Raw genomic sequence first — 21637 nt, 5'->3', positions numbered from 1 at the left:
TGAACTCATCTCTCCCTTTCACAACTCCATGCTTTTAAATAAGATACTCTTTTGACCAGACTACCTTTCCATCCTCTTGTTACTCCTGTACATACCCCACCTAGCAAACTCCTACTCATTCTTTAATACCTGGCTGAAAGTTTATGTTATGTGAGTGTGTGTGCATGCGTGCATATGCACAGCTTCCTTCAGCTTCACCATGGTGGTTATTTACTACATCTCCTGGTTTTTTTCTTTCCATAGAATTTGTTCCATATGTCTGTTCTAGCAGTTATCCTCATGGAGTATAAGGTTTCTTAGATGTTTCCCTCTTCATAGATTCTGCTATCTTGGGGGCAAGAATCTCATCCTAGCTCTCTTTATAGATAGCATCTACCACAGGGTCTGGTACAGGGTAGGCGGATGAGCAATGTATGTGGAATGAATGAATGAATGAATGAATGGTTTGCAGGCCTGTTACTATTCCTAGGGGATCTGTTTACCTTCTCCAGTGTCGTAATGATAGTGGCATCATTATGAGTACCTTGCAGGGCTTTAGAATTCTTCAATTATTTGAGAATATCAGTATTGAGATTTTAGTTTATATCAGAAGTACCATGCATAGAGTTGAAGAAACAGAGTCAGTCTGACTGATTTCTTTACTTCCCCTTCCAAACATGAATGCCTGCTAATGCCCAGTTCTCAGAAAACAGCCTCTGACCCACAGATTTCTTTCATAGATACTTGCTAAGGGACCAGTCCATGTATTGAGTATAAATTATGAAGAACATTTTTCCTAAGACGTTTTTTTCAACTGATTGAATTAAAGTATTTTTCAATTAATATGATTTGTGTTATGGTGTTTTGTATAATTTTTATCACTACATTACATAGAACCAGTTATTAAAGAAAACAATATTTTGTTAGTTTAAAATGTAACACTTGAACATATTTTGGGAAGCCTAAGAACATTGTTGATACAAATGCTTTATTTCAGGCAAAAAACATCCTAAAGTACCAATTACTTTTGAACAGTTTATTTGTTCTTTACTGCTATTGACTGAAGGAGAATGATTAGGCAGAACATAAACATTTGAAGTTCTAATTAAATGTAATGAAGCCATTGTAACTGGTGATGGAAAATTTATTCCCTAATCTTTGCAACTGTAATATAAATCTAACTGTGCTCTGAGTTTCCAGTTCTCTGCCAAAAAGACTATATTATGTTGATTTTATGCTTTTTTAGAAATTTAGGCAGAGAGTCAAATCTATTTCTGGGAACAAAAGTTTCAGGATCTTCAAACTCTGTTATTTGGAAATGTTCCAAATATCTAACTGATGGGAAATTGCACCCAGCAGGCTAAGAACCACATAAAAATTGTACACTTTGAAGAGTTTTTGGTTAGCTTGATCTTTCCTTTATTATTCCAATTAAGGTTCATGATAAAAAATGGTGTAAATATCTTGCAATTTATTATAATTCAAAATAAAATATAATAATGAGTTACCTTAGGGATCTGGATGATGAAAAAGCTTCGTTTGTGTATATATTTTTAACACCATACAAACTTAAAGGAGAATTACAAAATCACATTTTAGCTTATCTTCCTACCAATTTTCGATAATAAAATTAACACTTGTTGAATATTTACTAAATGTGATGCTGTATGCTAAGTGCTTCCTATGTATTGTGTCATTTGGTTCTCACAGTGAGCCCGTGGGGTAAGTACCACCATTGTATGGGGAACTGAGGCTAAGATACTTAGATACCAACCTCAGGTCACACACATAACAAGTGATGCGGCCAGACTGAAAGCCATTTCTGTATCAGTACAGAAACTCTATTCTCTGTCAATACACTCTGGATATATAGGCAAGTGTTTATGTAATCATCATGGTGTTCCCCTAGAAAAAGACCCCAGCTCTGTCACATAACTAAGAGTTTTTCACTTACAAGTTTACGGAAATATCTGCATGTAAAGTGCTCCTGAAATGTAAAATCCCATTCCAAACCAGCCTTTTTTTTCCCTAAATAAAAATGTAATTTTTCCACTTGATTTTAATTGAATTTGACATGTATTGGATACCTAACATGCTCAAGACACTTGGCTATGTGCTGTGAGGGATACCAAAATTAGCAAGATCATGAACCTGATCTCAAGGTGCTTAACATGTATAGACTTGATAAGAAAAGTACACAATTACTTTTATAATATAAATATAAGTCCAAATATAAAAAGTGCTGTAAAAGTCGAATCATCAACGTGACATAAGGAAATAGACAAGCAATACTTATGGTTTGGAGAGTCAGGGAGGGCTTCAGAAAATTAAGTAACATTTGCGCCAGTTAAACCATGAGCAGGGTATAAGCATGTGGAGATGGAAGGGGAAGCAGTTTCACAGAGGTATTTGCAACTTACTCAGCTTTCTTCAGGGTCTAGGCTGGCACTGTAGATGAGTAATGTGGACTTAGCATGGGGACTAAGATAACTGGAGAGTGTATTCCCCCTTTTTCAAAATATACACTCAAATTCAAATATTTTTAAACACACCATGCCAAATAAAATACTTTTCTGGCCAAATTCTTGACCAAGGCCCCTAGACCATGACTTCTGGATAGGAAATGTTTTGAAAATGGCAAGCACTTAAATTAGTTGCAGGAATGTATATTGGGGAATAATGAGAAATAAAGATGAGCAATTGTTTGGGGACACAGAATATCCTTTAATTTCTACTGGTTTTGCATCATACTTTTGATCTATTAGGTTTTTATACATGTTTGTTGAATGCATTTTATGAGAAGACTGAAATGCCAGGCCATTGAAGAATTTATGTAAATTCATTAGGCCATGAGAAGAAATAAAGATAAAGAGGGAGCTATTTTCATCCATCCAACCATCCACACATTGTTCACTCAGCCAATCACTAGTATTGAGAATTTGTTTTTTGTGCCATGCTCTGCTTGGCTCTGCGAACTCAGTAAACTTCCCATCCTCAGAGGCAGTAGCATTGTGATTTCATTGTGTCTTGGGCAGTTGTTTCACACAGTCTGTATAATGAGAAGAGAGAGATTGGAGGCAGGTAGTTTTTAGAAGTTAATGCAGTAGCCTAAGCAAGAGAAAATGAGAGGAGTAGAGCAATTCCTCAAAAATTAAAAATAGAATGACCATATGATTGAGCAGTTGCACTCAATCTGGGTGGAAATCCTTGACAACCAGAGTTTCAAAGATATTTGCACACCCATGTTCAAAGTATCATTATCCACAATTGCTAAAAGGTGGAAGTAACCCAAGTGTTCATGAATAGATAAATAAAATGTGGTATGTACATAAAATGCAATATTATTCAGCCTTAAAAGGGAAGGAAATTCTGATATGCTACATCATGGATGAATGTTAAAGACACTACATTAAGTGAAATAAGCCAGTCACATAAGTGACAGATATTGTATGGTCACTTATATGAAGAACCTAGAGCAGTCAGACTCACAGAGGCAGAATGTGGAAATGTAGAACGGAGGTTGCCAGGAGCTGGAAAAGGGGGGAATGGTAAGTTATTGTTTAAGAGGTACAGAGCTTCAGTTTTGCAATATAAAAAGAGTTAAAGAGATGAATGGTGGTGATAGTTGCACAATAGTGTGAGTATACTTAATACCACTGAACTGTGTGCTTAAAATGGTTAAAACAGTAAATTTTATGTGTATTTTGCCACACTTAAAAATAATTTCAAAAAAGATAAAATGAGGTCTAAAGTTAAAAAAAAACTTGAAATAAGAGAGAAAATGAGGGTGCTGGAACTAGAGGAGTCACAAAATGCTTCCCAATTAACTGGATCATGTTTTCTTTAAGTTCCTTATAGAAAAGACCATTATAGTTACAGAAGTTTTGTGTTCCAGAATTTTTGATGTGAGGTGCAGACAGGACCTTTATGCTGAAGTGTGCTATAGTTTATTGGAATTATGGTCTGGATCTCAGAAAAAAGGGTCTGCCACACCTACAGTTATGGGCATAAAAGAGATTTAGAATGAAAGGTTGATTTTAAGTCACTATTATTTACAATCAGGAGGCCTGTGACCTTTAAGAGAGCAGTTTTGGTAAGGTGTCGTGGAAAGTCAGGTTTTTACAGAGATCATACATGTTAAGTTTGGTGGGTAATTGATAGGGGCAGTCAGTGATGAAGCCATTACAGTTTTCTAGGCAAAGATGTCAAGCTTCCAGATGGTGAAGAGTGGAGATGGGATAAAATACGTGAAAGAAGTTTTGAAAGAATAAATCAATGGGACCCTGTGATTGGTTTCATGTTTTCAAGCCTTTGAGTTGGTGTATAGTGGTATTATTGATAGAAATGTTTGAAAAGAATGTCATTTAGAGAAATAATGAGTTTGTTCTACATACATAGAAAACAAGTTACAGTGAAGAATCCCACAGATGTATGTGCATTGGAGATATGGAAAATGGTCGTTGGGGAACTAGTAATGCTGAACTTAGTAGAGGCACATTTGGGTTGGTCACAAAGAGGTCTTGGCTTAATTAATGGAAATGATTGTTATTTTCATTCAACATAAATCAGTGTGAGTCTATTTATGAATTAGATTAGGAAGGAATCAGGAAGGATTTGCAATAAAAATTGCCCACCTAAGCAGTAGTAGAGTTCTTCCATTTCTTTGTTGGTTTGATTTTTAGATGTGGGAAAGTGATGACATTTTCAGGTTGGTGATTTTTATGTCCTGCAATTTCTTTTCTTATTTCAAATGAAGGACTTTCATTAGAAGAATGTTAAATCTAACCTTGTAGTGGGCATACAGTGAATTAATAAGATCATTTGGAGATACTATCATTTAATTTTATATGATAGTATCTCTAGTTATTAAAAATACAAACTATTTTGGAACATTTTTTTCACTTATCATAAAGTTAAAAGTTAGATTAGCCTTAGCACTTTTTTCTGTACTGTGAGTCATTAAAGTCATTTGTCTGTGGCTCTATTTTCTGAATATTTTTTAAGAACAAAGAATTACTTTTTTTTTTTTAAAGAATCATTCCCTAAGAGCTGTTTGGACACCAGCCAGTAAAGGGACAGCTACAAAACATTTATATAGCAGCTGCTTTATGTTATAGTGACTATTTTAAACAGAGGGAGAAAAGGCTCAATATTCCATTTTTACCATAAATATGTAAGAAATAGATGTTTAACAATACAGTGCAATTTTTAAAAGTATGTCATTGTATCTTAGTATATAATTTCATACCTTTAAAATTGAAAGTTTTAAAGGAAGAGATTTGAAAATAACATTAATAAGTTAATGAAGTTTTACCACAATTTCAAAAACAAATGCTAATTACTGTATGTACTCTTTTTGGGCACAGTTTCTCAGGGATCCAGGTGCATTTCTTCCTGTAAGACAGCACGTTATAAGCAAGGCCAGCCACCAGACTATACTCACCTTTGGGCAATTGTAGTGATAAGGTCTTTGGAATGCTACAAAGGTGAACTCTCTCTGCTAAATATCATAATCCTGTCTAGTTCAACAGTTGGACCCAGGTCATACTCTGGAAAATAAATAGCTTTTATCCTTTTTTATAGCATCAGAGACTGTGTTCTAGAAAATGATTTAGTTCTACAGATGTTATATCCTAAGATATTAAATGAAACTAATCTGATGACATTTAAGAGTTTTAATCTATGAAATGTATATACTTATAACTTTATTTATGTATTTGTTTGCATTCCTGTAGAAGAATAAGCCTCCCAACCCACCAGCCTTTATCTTCATGATTGATGTTTCATATAGTAATATCAAGAATGGACTTGTGAAACTCATATGTGAGGAACTGAAGACAGTGCTGGAAAAACTTCCAAAGTAAGGGAATTGCTGCTCTTTTTACAATTTTTTAAAAATTGCTGAATTAATTTATTGGCCAGAAAACAAGTGCTGACTGACCCATTGATATCATTTGCTAATGAAGACACTGGGCAATTATTTTATAAATCAACAGCATCATCCTTAACAAGTCAAGGTGATCCTTTATACAAAGCAAAAGGAACAAATTGATAAAAAAAATAATGCTATGGTAAACAACATTTTCAAAATACAGTACAGATTATAGGGAGAATCCCAGCATTGTGGTAGGAAAGGCTTTGGAAGTCTGTTACTCACTTTTCAAAAGGGTTGATTTTCCAGTAGAAACCAGTAGTTGCTGGGTGTGATAAAGAGTTCTAAGGGAGGCCAGAAAATGGAACTGTTGTCTTATGGGAGAGAAGGGTGCTTTTTTAGCCAGATTCCATTTGCCCTTATGATACACTGTCTAAGCCCTTTACAGTTTTATTGCCTCTATGTCCTGTGACTTAACACACAAGGTACATCACTTTCCTTGCCATCGCAGGAGGCAGTACATACAGGGGGAAGTGGAAAGACATGTTAGCAAACCTGGCCATTTTTTATAGTGACCAACTAGTTCTTTAGAATGGGAATTAGCATTTAGTAAGGAGACTTGGGAGCAGGGGAATGTCTTCTTCAAGGAAATCACGCTAAGGAAAATAAAAAAGGCTATGGAATATTATCTGAAACCTAACGTTTATACCAATCGCAACATCTTCTATCCTCCCTATCTTCTGATAAAGAGTATGCTCTGGAAAGGATGCTTCAAGGGTGGGTTGTGTGCAGCCCTTAGGGTTCCCCTAGTCCCCGGGTGCCCATTTTTCTGTATTCCTTCCACACATGGCTGATGTATTGGTGCATGTGAAGCTCAGCTGAGTGAACTCTGGACCTCCCAGGAGTAGCTTTGTTTGTATCCATGAAGCTGAAGTCATAATATTCTTGAGAATGGTTTGGAAAAGCAGTGGAGATGTTTAAAAAACACTGAGGTAATTTCAAACTGAATTCTAAAGTGAAGAATGAGCCGAGAGCAAGTTGATGATGGGGCATAAGAGAGGCATCTGATGCCTCCCAACTGTTTGTGACTATAGTTTCTGTTACCTCTTCCTTAGGGAAACTTGAGAAGTTTGGACTTCCTGCTGAATATCTCTCTTCACAGGGCTGTTTTAATTCTAAATCTGAATTTTGAGCTTGATTAGTAATGAAAGATAACTAATTTCTGGAAATGGACTCTTTCTCTTTTCTTAAGCTGGTTCAAAGTAGGCTAACCTATTTTCACCAAGCCCTTCTTCCTTTTCAACATAATGATGATAAGAAGCTTATAACCTAGTGATGTAAGTTATGAAATCGCATTCTTTCCTTAGTATCATCAAAACTTTTATATCTCATTGGAGCAAATATGTGACAATGGCAAAAGATAAGAGAAAAAGATAAAAGGATACTGCTGGCTATTCCCTTATTCCTTGCTACTCTTCAAGTATCTCTCTTGAAAGTTTTTATTCAAGCACAAATACCTTTTCTCACTTTGTCTTTCTAAACAAACCTCATTTTTTTTCTCTCCTGAAATTTATTTTGGGTTGATTATGTGGATAACTTTGTATTTTTTTTTTATTTTGGTATCATTAATGTATAATTACATGAGCAACATTATGGTTACTAGACTCCCCCCATTATCAGGTCCCCACCATATACCCCATTACAGTCACTGTCCATCAGTGTACTAAGATGGTATAGAATCACTACTTGTCTTCTCTGTGTTATACTGCCTTCTCCGAGCCCCCCCCCCACATTGGATAACTTTGTATTTTTTATGGTAATATTGCCATCAATTAATTTACTTATTTTAAACCAGAAAAGGTAATATGCCAAATAGCCTTTTCAAAGTATAGAAGTCTTGATTAATGTCTAAGATGTGTTCATCTCTTAGCTAACCTTTTGAAAAGGAAAGGCCCCATTCTTTACTACTGAAGAATTTATATCTTTGATATTGCCACGTTGCCATTCTTCTGTCATACTTATTTGGAACAGGAAAGAAAAGATCTGAAAAGTTTCACCTGTTGTTCAGATCAAGCTTGCTTTTTTTTTCTTTTTTTTTCCTGGTTGTTTGTTTCTAATGCTGCTATAACTAAAATATTCTAAATACTTTACTTTTGGAATGTTCTGGGTCATTTAGTTACCTAACATCTTCAGTGCTGCTCTGTCAGATTTATTCCATTAGAGTAACAGGAGCAAGTGTTGAGGGAAGAGGTAATTGAAAAGCAAAACCAAAACATGTTCCGTATGATATCCCCTATGTAACTTTATAAAATGGTATAGACTTAATATGAAGGAGAGGCTGAGGTTGCATGTTCTTTTGGATATGATTTATAACAGTATAAGGCAGTTACACTGTTGAAAAAGAAAATTTTAACACAATTCTTTATTTCTCAAATAAATTTTTAAGAAATATGTTCCCATGGAAAGATGTACTAGTATTTTGCAATAATCTGAGATGCTCTCATTAGAAGTTTTTTAAAAATGTTAATTTACATTTTAAGTGAACCGTATGAATCCCAGGATGCTCCTTTCCCATCACTTGAAAATCTCCAAATCCTATGGGAAATGGCAATCAGATTCCTTTCTGTCATTTTTCTTTTGTGACTTTTGCCTTAATTGACTCCAAATTAACTATTAGAAGAGAAGAAATACTCTTCTTGATTTGCTGGACACCTTTCACATTATGTAATAAAAGATTTACTGGGGAATAGGGGCTTACCCAGTGGTGTGCTGATAAACTGGCTCTCAAATAAGTAAAGCCTTGCTCTGTGTGTTTGGTTATTCCTGTGGTATAAACACTTTTAGCCAGGTTAATTTTAACTACCAAGCTGACAACTAAACTGGGGTGGGAAGAGGTCCATACAGTCAGTTTATCAGTTTGGGTTCTAACTTGCCGTCCCAAATAGTGTTTCACCGTCATGATAATCATTCTCTTAAGAACCTCTGTTTCCCCACCTTGTACTAGACCCTATGGGGAGCAAAGAGCATATGATTTGGGCCCTGCCCTTTAGTGGTTTATAGTCAATGATTCATGAAATGTTAACTGAAATGCAGTATATACTTAAGAGTCCAATCTTAAGAGTGATTTGTAGGAATTTTGAAGAGGAAATAACTTTAGGTTTTAGTGTTAGGGGACATTTTCTCAAAGGAAGAAGGTTTTGTGTTTGGTCTTGAAGAGTAAAATTCTAATAAATAGAGGAAAATGTGAATACAGTATAGTGTAGTTGTTAGTTGCTTGAAGTCATACGTTTAGAATATTGAGGGGGATGTGTGTGTGTGTGTGTGTATGTAAGTCTATGTAAGTGTGAAAGGATAAGGATTCCCATTTCTGAAAATTTTGCAAGAGTCCAGAATATAAACATTTACCAAGTGCTTTTGGAAGGGATTAGGAGGATCTATTTAAACTTCCCACCCACTTATCAAGGCCAAAATGAAGAACAAATACCCTCAGTTAGCAAGGAAGTAGAGAAGAAATAAAACAGAGTTATATCCACCACTGAAAACAGTGAGAGCATCGGTAGTGTCTAGCTGTGTTATTAGGAAAGAGAGATGAAGAGAAGGAGGAAGAGGAAGAGGAAGAGGGAGGGAGGGAGGGAGAAGGGCAGGGGAAGACGGAGAATGAGAGGGAGCTCCGTAAAACACGTGACTAGAGACTAGCCCACTCGATTCTGAATATACTTAGTATAGACTTAAATGAGAACGTTCAAGCTGCTGTACTCCTTTCAGGAAGATTAACACCTTGTCTTGGAAAAAAAAAGCAAACTTGCTTTTTGTTATGGTTTTGGAGATTTTATTGTCTTGCCATTACCATCCCAGATGGCTACCTACTAAGAATTACATCGTCAAGTCATGTATGTGATCTATTTTATATATTTACACTATATGTTTATATGGCATACAGCTCTCAAAATCTAGCCTATTTTCTATTGAGATGCTCCAGAATGTGTAAGAAAAAAGTCACACAGGAGGAACAAGTCCTTTCTTGATGAAAATAGCTGTGCTTTTTGTGATATGAGTGTGCCTTCCTCTTGCTGCAGCATTCCTTTTGTCCTTCTGACCTCATGCTGACTTCTGAGAGCCGTGCTTGTAAAGAATGTATAGTAAGCCTAGCTTGCTTAAGAAAAAAAACCTTGTATTTTGTTATGATTAAGAGTAAATATATTAAAGAAATACAAGCAAATGTTTTCATAATACCCATCCAATTTTTTTACCTAGAATTTTGAGAACTTTTTTCTTTATCAACTTACTTTGTAATGTCCTCCTTCCGTGACTCAGTATTGTTTACATCTGGTAAACAATAATTAAGATTAAAACATCTCCATATATTTTATATAAGGCATACTTACTAAATTTCTGATCAAAATCTCTGTTTCAGAAATTTGCAAAGAACCCCACTTTATTTTTTTCTCCTAGGGAGGAACAAGAAGAGACTTCTGCAGTTCGAGTTGGCTTTATCACATATAACAAAGTTCTCCATTTCTTTAATGTAAAGAGTAATTTGGCGCAGCCTCAGATGATGGTGGTGACTGATGTTGGAGAGGTCTTTGTTCCTTTGTTGGATGGTTTCCTTGTCAACTATCAAGAATCCCAATCTGTGATTCACAAGTAAATATCAAGTGTTGTATTATTTAAAAAATGTAGATATAAATCAGGTGTCTGTGTTTTATTGTTTTGATTCATTCACACATTATTTTGTCATTAGCAAGGGTGTTTTAACACTTAGATTATAAAACTCTATCATTTATGTTTGTTCTGTCTCTTTTTAAAAAATGTAGACCACTATCTAAAAGGAGGAGTTTTTTCAATATTCACAGTCAGCCTTATCAATCCCTGCTCTTTGTGAGAAAGGTAATGAAAGTAGGTATTTCCTGTATGTGGATGAGTATATTCAATGATGATAATAATAGCTAAAGATATAGCCATTGTTCCAAGAACTTACAGTTTTAACATATCAGAAATGTAGTAAATAGAAAAAGGTATCTACAAAGTGTGGAATTTTGTAAATGTTGCAACCAAATCATGAATTTTGACGCCAGATCATGCCTGGATATCATTTCCCTGGGAACGACCTGTGAAATTCACCCAAAGGTGTTAAGTGTAAAATAAACACCGTACGTGTTTAGGCTTGAAATGTTAGTGATTTATTTCTTGAAGTTTGTCACAAATACGCTTAACATTTAAAACCTTTTGCTCCTTCATTTCTTACAGTTTATTGGACCAGATTCCAGAGATGTTTGCAGACTCTAATGAAAATGAGACTGTCTTTGCTCCTGTCATACAAGCTGGCATGGAAGCACTAAAGGTGAGAAGAAGCCTCTTTTAAATTGCTAGTAAATACATTTTTAAAACATACACATACACACACACACACACACACACACACACACACACACACACACACACACACACACACACACACAGAGGAAGTTTCATCTGTGAAAGAAAATACAGCTTTCCTTAAAGCATGTAGGTTATTAGAGGCTGTTTCAAACTTCCCCACAACTCTCAGGAGGAAATGGCCCAAACCACAGATTGCTCCCAGCATTTACATTCCAACACTATTAGCATCTGAACAACTGATTTTATCAGGATTTCCAGTTTAGCTCCACCCTTTGGCTTTTATATGAACTTGATATGATCTATTTTAAAATCATTTCAATATCTGAACTACCAGGAAGAAGAGAAAAATCTCCATATTATCCTCTCCTTCCTTGGGGTTTTCAAACATACAAGGACAAGGCCTGTGACAGTCAGCAACAGATGTTCATGCTGCAGCTGCATAGGGCCTTGTTAAATGCCAAAAGCAGACTCGACATTGGCCGTGTCTCTGGTTGAGAAGTGGAGCCCAAAGGACTCTGGCGCCATTTTCATAATAATGAGGACAGGAATCTGAAGAAGGCAAACACTGAAAACGTACCCATTCTTTCTTTATTACCTTAGCATAAGAGTCAAGCCAGTTTGGCCTGGACTGCTAGTTCCTAAAAGTAATTTAAATTTTATTATTAAAGTTAAATTTAAATTAACTTTTAAAATAAAATGGCTAGTAATAGTAACAATAACAATAGCAATAATAACAATGAGCACTTGCACATAAATATAGTATCTAAACATTATAGTTTTGTTCTAGCACAGTGATTCTTGGCTGGGTTTTTTGATCTTCAGAGTATTCACTCACTGAATCAGACTTGTGGATGTCCCTCAAAAACAGTACATGTTAATTTAACATAAGTTAAAAATAAATTTTACATTATAAAGTGACTTGGAGATGTGGAAGCCACCAATAATTGGTTGGGCTACAGAAAGACTTGGGAATTCCTATCTTGCTCCACATTTTGCAAACAAGTATCTTCTATTTCAGTTTGGAAGAGTTTTGTTACTGTTCTCTCTTCAAATAAGGTATCTAAAAATATATATAAATTGCTTGATATATGATAAGTTGTGCATGATCCTACAAGTCTTTCTACTTTAAAAAGTTAGTACTGGGAATAAAATTGTATTCACATGCCTGAGAGGAAAGATCATAAGCCAATACATCATTAGTTGTAAAGTGGAAAGAAGAGGATGGCATGGCTTCCAGGGGACCAGAGAGCAGAATCTCAGCTGACCCCCATTTTTCATTTCTAAAAGGGAGCAATAATGTCTTTTAACAATGCGTTTTATATTGGCAGGCTACAGAAGGTCTCAAAGCTGCTTAGCAGCTTTGAAAGAAAAAATATATATAAAGCAAATTTTGCAAAAAAGTAGACATGCATTCTGTGTATCTGAAATGTGATATTATTTATGATACATTACTGAGCAACCACTGTGTTTTTAATAACCACAGTGTTCTTGGAGGTTGCTCGTACACTGCAATGACTGTGCCAGTTAGCATTCTCAGCTCTTGTTCACCAGAGACCAGTTCATTTCATCCAATGTACATTAATAATCTTTTGCATCCAATTTTTTTATATTTGCAATTTTATTGTTAGAGTAAGTATACTTTTACATTGAAGTTTAAGCATGAGAAGAAACTGATATGTAAATATAACTCAGAATAACTTTACAAATATCAAAGTTAATAGGTAGTAGTATTCTTATAAAATAGAATGAACTATCATTATAAATGGTAAAAGCTGTCTTTTTAAAAAGATCAGGAACTATCTTTATAAAAGGAACATCATTACAAATGGTAAAAACTTTCTTTTTAAAAAGATCAGGAACTACCTTTATAAAACTTAAAAAAGGACATAATGTGAATGGCAGTTACTGTCCTGTGCGTGCTGGCAGAACAGACCGTGTTCTCCTAGGACCTGTCCTCACACGGAGGCTGAGCAGCACTCCACTGCTGCAGAGAGATAAGTAAGGCAGTTGCTCCCCAACGAATGAGTCATAGCATCACATGTTAAAGGATGAGTACTTTTTAAAAAATGCAGATTTCTGGCCCCCACTCCCAGACATTTTGATTCATCAGGTCCCCAATTTGTTTTGCTGATTTTCTGTATTTGGGAACCACCAGCATAAGGAATTGTTATTTATTCTTCAATCTCTGAAAATATCTTTACACTAAGTTAACTCACCAGAACATCACACACCTGGCCATTACTTAACATTTTGTATGTTATTTTTGCACTAAAAATACTTTCTGTGAACAAAGACTTGAAGTCTTGCACTAAGCTTGTAATTGATGGTTAAATTAAGAAGTAACACTATAAAAAAGTTTCTTTCTTGTGTAGAGCATTAAGTGGAGACACTTGCATTATTCATTTTCTTACATTCATTTCTTACATGTAGAAAGATTCACTAGCTGGTTTCCTAGAGTCAGCTATTCTAACTCATAATTTTTTCGTATCTTTCTTGGTAGGTAAGGCTTAAAAAACTAATACAGTAGATTTTCTAATTAATTATTTCCTTTCTCTGACCTTCTTACTGATTTCTAGTTCTTCACATTTGCCTTAGTGGTTCTATCATATATGTGCTTTTAATCATCTGTTTCCTCAAAGCATTTCTAGTAAGTAGATTGTTGATACAAATAACAAGTTAGTGATTACTGCATCTGCCAGGAAGATTCTGGGTGAATATAATTTGTCATAAAAGAGCAGAAACTGCTGCGGTATAGTTGGACCTTGTCTGCAGTTATGCTTTCTACCACAGAGAATTTTTATCAGTTTTGGATGAAAAAAAATCTTTTTTCAAATAGGATAAAAGTGTTTGTGTGTGTGTAAATGTCTGGTGCGTGTATGATTGTTGACTACCTTTGACAGTCATCTCATTATCTCTCCAGGTTCTGTGTGGCTAAAAAATCAATCAGACGTAAGTTTGTGTTATTTACAGAGGTACTAAAATTCTGGCCTGAAGTTATTTAGGTGAAGAGCTAACATTTTTGAGAATTTTCAGGGTGATATCTAAATACTGAAGAGACCATATAACTCATCACTAATTCTTTCAATCGACAAATATTTATTAAATGGCTGTTTGTAAGGCGGGTAAGAACTACCATCCCTGCTTCTAAGTTGCTTACAGTGTGACTGAAGAAATTTCATTCTGTAATCCAAGACATGGTGTGTATTGCTTGTATTCCCAAAAAAGGGCTGCTGGGCTGGGAGGAGCGCGAATAATAACTTTGGAAAGTCCAGAACTGCTGGTCAGCCAAATGGCTCAGTGTATTCTGCACAAGAGGCTAGAGATGAGATGAGAGTCTCATTCTCTGTGGGTAGAGAGCAAAAACTGAAAGAACATCAGAGGGCAATGTTTCTTATTGTGTGTCCAAGTGAAGACATGTTAGAACTGACTCCCCCATTTGAGTTATAGCTTTACTTTCTATCAGATGGATGCCAAGCCAAATCTATATATAGTCAGTTGTAATAAATTTCTTGAAGCAGAGAGAAGACAAAAAGTAACACAAACCATATGCTAATTTATCACAAAGATAAAGAGGGACTGTTTGGAAAGTTCTTATGCATACTTTCTCAAAAGTCCTTGAATCATCCAACTAAAGCCTTCATGTGCTACTTTCTGTTGGACACACTTCCACATCCACAGCATCTTGTACTCATAGTATCTTTTTTTCCCACAGTGTTTCAAAACCTGCATCTCTTTCAAAATCTGACACTCATAACTCAACTATATGTGAACTTCTGGCATTTTATTTTAGCTTGACCAAAGGACAGTTTTCTGAATTAGCTGGTATTTCTACCATAAAACTAGATAAATAGAATTTGGCAACAAGTTAGAGGGAAATGGCTTTTAGTGGTTATACTTCAAATGTGTCACTAGTTAGGGGGAATTTAAGTGATCTTAGGATATATCTAAACTTGATTTCAAGATATGTCACAATATTCCTTCCACAAAAATGTATGGAGCACCTGCAGAGTGAAAGGCACTAGATCCAACGGGATCTGGGGAGACACACCGCAGAAAAACCAAGTCCTTCCTTTCTCACGGAGCCTGTGATCTTCAGAAAACAGTAGAATACATAAAGCTGTGATGCAATGTCATTAATTCTAGAATAGTCTCATCTACAAAGTAGACTGGGGACATGAAAATAGAGGCAGCCAGCGCTGTTGAGTGTGAAACAGCACACCTCTCAGAGGAAAGGACATCAGAGCTGAATTTTGAACAGTGAATTCTCCAGGTCAGCCTTTCTCAATCTGTTTTCTATCATAACAAGAGTGATATATGCCATTCATCTAATTCTGTATGATAAACTCATGTGGGCCCCATCAGATTTTGGTAAAAACATTGCAAATTTTGTAGGGACATAAAGCATATAAAGCCATAGGAGATTTTTCTTTTATTGCTACTTATAAAAGATTTTATTAATAAAATTATAAATCTAAAATTACTAGCCACTATATAAGGAAAAAATAAATAAATATGGCTTTTTTATATTGAACTATATTTTTTAATGGGTATTGACTTTTTGCTTCACAGTTTTACTCCATAGGAATATCACAAGGCAATGCCATAGGTAATACACAGGTATTACATACAAGGCAGTCATGTATGTTTAGTTGTGATTAACACCATGTTCTGGGTCATTGAGTGCTCTCAATATTTTATGTAGTTACTATTTTTCCTTACATTAGAGAAGCTTCTCTGAGGCTTACAGAAGTTAAATAAATAGTTTTCCCAATGTCATCAGCTAAGAAAATGGCTGGGATTCTAACCTATGCAGGTAGGAACTTAGACACATGCTCTTAACCACTGTGGTGTAAAATTATAATACTTCTATGAGTAGGGACTATCTAGATGTATAGAAAAATTTTTGACAGTGAATTCCTTAGGAAAATTGGGTGGGCCAGGCAAAAATGTTAAAGAGAAGATGTACTTTCAAAAAAGGTTTTCTACTTTTTCTGCTACATGAATTAAAGCAAACAAAAAGTTTTTTTATAATAATAAAAGTGATGCAAAAATCTCAATCATAATACAAATTGGTCACAGGGCTAATAGTACTGCATGGAGAATAGAGTCAATGATTCTGTAACATCCTTCTATGTAACTGTGCTAGAGGGGGTGAAGATTTAATAATATGGGTAACTGTTGAACTACTGCATTGTATATTTGAACTTAATTAAAGATTGTATATCAATGATACCTCAATAAAAGACAATAGTAATAAAAGTGATAGAAATGAAAAAGTTAGTCATAGATCTAAGATCTTCAACTTATTATCAATATTACTGTAAATTTTACTTGAATTTGGTCATTGAAACTAATGTGTGTCTATTGGCCGAAGTGTTGATGGTATCTTTCTCCTGCTCAGTGTACATACACATATGGGGTCACTGCTTATGTTTCTATATTCATCCTTGCTTTCTTACTAATGCTGTGTCTATTGGTAATTTTACAAGATTCATGCAGCAATAAAATCACTGCTGACTACTGACGGGATGGGGCTGGTCATGCACCCTTCCCAGTGTGTCAGCTGTGACTCTACCTCTGTGATCGGCCCCATGAAACATAGCAGAATGTTTGCTGCATCACATCAGAATGTCTGACTCAGTGAGACACATCAGGACAGGCTAACTTTGAATTCTCACCATTTGTGTTTTAAGGAGGTTATTTATAAACCCAATATCATATTAGTGGTAGCAAATAACTTAAAACACATCTTACAGCTGACCCTGGTACAGCAATGTGTGCTACTAAACCTAGCCTTTGCAAACAACAGCTTCAGGCCAAGAGAAGAGAAGAATGGATTCCAGGCTGAGAAAAGAGAACATGCAAAGCAAAGCTATGGAGGTGTGTCAGGCATGTGGTGTATTCCGAGGAAGAAAGAAGCTTGTGTGGGCAAAACTTCCAATGCAAGGGATGGCAGGGATGAGGAAATGTTGGAGATTAGACTGGAAAGATGGATTCAGACTAAAGTCCAAAAGTTCTTGAAGCTGTCCTTTGCTGCTTGTGTGACCTGGGGAAAATTAGATGAGCTGCAGTTTTCCTATTAAAATGCAGTCACTACTACATCCTTCACAAATTTGTAGGTATTAAGTAAGAAATGTGTGTGAAGCACCTGGCAGTGAGCTGCACACAGCAAATGTTGGTAGCAACTCAGATCACTGTTTCCTACACAGATGAAGGAATGTGGACTTTATCCTGTAATAGAAAGTCTTCAGGATTCTTAAGGAGGAAAGCCCCATGATGGTCAGTACAGTTACCTTATTTCAGAGTCTGTGTTCCAGCAGCAGTGTGTCAGCATGGTTTGGAAAAGGTCAAGATTGGAGGAGGACGATGTACTGAATCATTTAATTTCAGTAAATTTTGCTTGATTGGTTACTTCTTATCTCCTTAAATGAGATTTTAATATTCTTAATGTTGAACTGAATTTTCATGGAGCTTAAATCATCTTTTTATTGCTTCCCAGGAACTACATATGTATAATATGGATCACATATTTTTCCTTCTGTCATCTTGCCTAATAGCTGGTTCCTTATGTCTACTGTTGCCACAATGTGACTACATTTTTGTGTATTCTTTCTTTATATACCACTTTAGATTTAATGTATGTTTAACTCAAGGTTTCAAAGAAAAACTTGTTCACTGCCAAAAATTCTTCTGTCCATCACGTTCCTGGGATTTCTGTCATTTACCTTTACCATCGTCATTTACCTTTGCATCATGAGATTCACCTGTCCTGAAAGACTATACTGTAGATTAAATCAGAAAGTATTTTCACTATAAGATAGCATTTTAATAGTTTTCTAAAGCATCACAGTATTATTGATCTACATTTTAATACTATTTCACTTACAAACTGTGTGACTTTAGGCAAATCAGTTATCCTCCCTAAGCCTCAGTTTCCCAATCGTAAAATGGGGAGGGACTAGCACCTCCCCAAGGACACAAATATTGTGAGGATTAAATGAGATGTATACAGTGTTTGGCTTATAGGAAGTACTTATATTTTATTTCTGATTCCCTTAGGACAGAACTTTGTCACCCAAGACATTTTCTGTGATATTCTTTTTTTAGGCTGCAGACTGTCCTGGGAAGCTGTTCATCTTTCATTCCTCCTTGCCGACTGCAGAAGCACCAGGGAAACTCAAAAACAGAGATGACAAAAAACTGATAAATACAGACAAAGAGAAGGTATTTGGAAACCTTCTCTTTTGAAATATTCATGTGTCAGTTCTTAGAAGGGAGTAAAGAAAGAGGGACTGTATCCTTTGAGTCAGAGAGGGGGAGAAGCTAAGTGTACTGTATAAATCTCAGACACTGTACACTAGGAATATTTGGAATTGCAAATAATTGAAGAAATTTTATATTCCTAGAAAAACCAATGTCTGAAATATATCTGAATTAAAGTAAGGTATGACTTTTCTCATGGATAATCTGTGTAAGAGACTGAGTGATAAGACTGCTATAGCAATGCAGGAACTGAGGGAAATGACAGCAAAGGGAGAGCAAGACTGTGGACTGCACCATGTGACACACTCCTTAGGCATGAAGTATGGGTGCCTGGTGCCCACACCTTTGCTTTGATGTTTTGCTCAAACCCTCTGACTGGGTAGCCCTAGGGGAACAAGCGAGTGGAAAGGATAAGACCATGAGGTAGGCAGCCAACTCCTGGCCATGTGACCCCAGACAAGCTGCCTCCTGCAGGTCTATAAAGGGAGGACAGCAATGCCAGCCTCATTAGAGTTGGAGAATCAAATAAAATTGCACACATGCATAGATTCCACACTGCTCGAGCCTAGCACACTGGGTGTTCAGTTAATGGCTGCTGCACGGATGATTACAGATCATTTCTTTAGTCCAGTTCAGTCCAGTTCACTTAACTGGGAAATAATTTTTTTCACTTTAAAAAACTAATAATGTAGGTGGGGGTGTACAGGAAGGCAGTATAACACAGAGAAGACAAGTAGTGACTCTACAGCGTCTTATTACGCTGATGGACAGTGACTGTAATGGGGTATGTGGTGGGGACTTGATAATTGGGGGAGTCTAGTGACCATAATTTTGCTCATGTAATTGTAGATTAATGATACAAAAAAAATTCAGTAAGAATTCAATAGATATTAAAAATTTAACCCCCAAATGTGATGGTTTTCATTGTCCTTTTGTGCATCTTTTCCTTCAGATCCTTTTCCAGCCCCAAACAAATGTCTATGACTCCCTGGCCAAGGACTGCGTGGCCCACGGCTGCTGCGTGGCACTCTTCCTCTTTCCCAGTCAGTATGTGGACGTGGCCTCCCTGGGTCTCGTGCCCCAGCTCAGTGGGGGAACACTTTACAAATACAACAATTTTCAGGTAAAGGCCAGCACCGCGGGTTTTCCTGCCATTTTTACTGTTGGTGCTTAGATCATAGGCTAAGAAGTGTGCTCCCTGGTGGGCAACTAATAAATGTAAATTCTACAGCCCATGGAAAACAATGCACAGATGGTCCCCAGCTTACAATGGTTAGACTTCCGGTTTTTCTGTTTGACAGTGCTGTGAATGCAGTATGCGACCAGTGAAAATCACACTACACATTTTGATTTTTGGTCTCTTAACCCAGGGCAGCAATATGCGGGAGGATCCTCTCTCATAATTCTGGGCACTGGCCACAAAGCTGCAGCTCCTCAGCCACGTGGCCACGAGTGCAAACAACTAAGACGCTTTACAGCCATTCTGTACCTAGGCAGCCATTCTGTTTCCCACTTTCAGTACAGTATTCAACAAATTTCATGATATATAAAATAGGTTTTATGTTAGATGGTTTTACCGAACTGTAGGCTAATGTAAACATGTTTTCAGTAGGCTAGGCTAAACTATGATGTTTAGTAGGTTAGATATGTTAAATGCATTTTTTGATTTGTGATGGATTTACTAGGACATAACCCCATCATAAGTTGAGGAAGATTTGTACGTATGGTTAAGCAATGGCTTTCCTACTCCCTAAGTGGCGAGAGATTGAGCCCATTCAGCCTTAGAGGTGAGTATCAGTGTTAGCTTCCGTGATGGGGAAAATCTTATTTTATATAAATTTTTAAAATTTTATATTAGATGTATTTAACACAGTGTTTTTAAAAGTGACTATATGTTTATTTTAAATTGCTGTGATTTGGCAGGGTCAATTCATCACACCCCTCTTTTCCAAGCCTGAATTGAGAGAGTCAAGAGATGATCAAAATGTCAGCACTCTAGGTCTGTGAGCAAGTGGGCTTGCTAATGCTTCTTTCCTCAGGGTGACAAACTTATATACCCAGACACAGAGTGGGCACAGTTCCAAGCTTCTCCTGTGAATACCTGCACCCTGAAAATGTATCATATTGAGGGGCAGGAAATGTGTGCTTCCTGCTGGCAGGCTGCCTCCAAAAAAGGATGCCGAATAGGCTGATCTATGCCCACCCTGTTCCTTTTCCCAAACTGACTAATCAGATAAGTCACCTGCCCCCAGCTGAGGAGAAGGTACCAGAGGGGTGACTCCAAATTATTTACCTCCACATGAAAACCTGGCATGGAAATGAGTGCTTCCCCCAACAAAACTGATGAATATTAATCATCTACTTTTCTTATCATCAATAAAATTTTTAATCATATAGCTATATTATTTATATTTAAAACTAGTTAATGGATTAGATAAGACCAAAATATTGCAAATGAAGTAAAATTGGAGAAGCTTGAATAACCCTTTTCTAAGATTTCTGTATAAAGTGAGTTTGTTTGTAAAGTAAGAATTGCTATTTTAAGTATTCTACTGCCATCTGGTGGGCATTGATCATATTTAATTTTTTAGATGCACTTAGACAGCCAACAATTTTTGAATGACCTCAGAAACGATATTGAGAAGAAAATAGGATTTGATGCTATTATGAGGATTCGTACCAGCACAGGTAATTTTCATTTATACTATTTTTCAGGGTCTATGTTGTATAATTGTTCCTCTTCAAATTAATATAACAGGCTGACAAAGAAAATAACAGTAAATAAGTAGAAGCAAAATTTCTCTTTTTCCTCATCCTTAGGTTTCAGAGCTACTGATTTCCTTGGTGGAATTTTTATGAACAACACCACTGATGTAGAAATGGCAGCCATTGACTGTGACAAGGCAGTGACTGTGGAGTTCAAGCATGATGACAAACTTAGTGAAGACACTGGAGCCTTAATCCAGGTGATTTAAAATTTATTCCCATCTTTTGCTTTTTAAACAAGTTTGTTACTGACAACAATCAGTGGGGAAACTTAAATCCCATCAACCATGTTAGTCTCTCCATAAAGAAATTCAACTCTATTTTTCCAAAGGCAAAAGTCATTAGTTAGAGCAATCTGTTGTGTATTCTCTATAGCCA

At 36.2% G+C, this 21637-nt stretch overlaps 1 protein-coding gene across 2 annotated transcripts in view; it reads left to right on the top strand.

Annotated features, from left to right (window-relative positions):
- The window catches only part of SEC24D (SEC24 homolog D, COPII coat complex component), a 118912-nt gene that overhangs the window by 70207 nt on the left and 27068 nt on the right, over nucleotides 1–21637 (top strand). For both annotated transcript variants that reach the window (XM_017666231.3, XM_017666229.3), the window contains exons 11-17: nucleotides 5715–5839; nucleotides 10304–10495; nucleotides 11099–11192; nucleotides 18338–18454; nucleotides 19446–19616; nucleotides 21085–21181; nucleotides 21314–21459. In XM_017666231.3, coding sequence (XP_017521720.2) covers nucleotides 5715–5839; nucleotides 10304–10495; nucleotides 11099–11192; nucleotides 18338–18454; nucleotides 19446–19616; nucleotides 21085–21181; nucleotides 21314–21459 — 942 coding nt within the window. The remainder of the gene's footprint in view (nucleotides 1–5714; nucleotides 5840–10303; nucleotides 10496–11098; nucleotides 11193–18337; nucleotides 18455–19445; nucleotides 19617–21084; nucleotides 21182–21313; nucleotides 21460–21637) is intronic.

This window comes from Manis javanica, chromosome 5 (assembly GCF_040802235.1).
Source record: "Manis javanica isolate MJ-LG chromosome 5, MJ_LKY, whole genome shotgun sequence".
Taxonomy (NCBI): Eukaryota; Metazoa; Chordata; class Mammalia; order Pholidota; family Manidae; genus Manis; species Manis javanica.
Note: the sequence above shows the minus strand (reverse complement) of the source record. Positions and strands in the feature narration are given on the sequence as shown.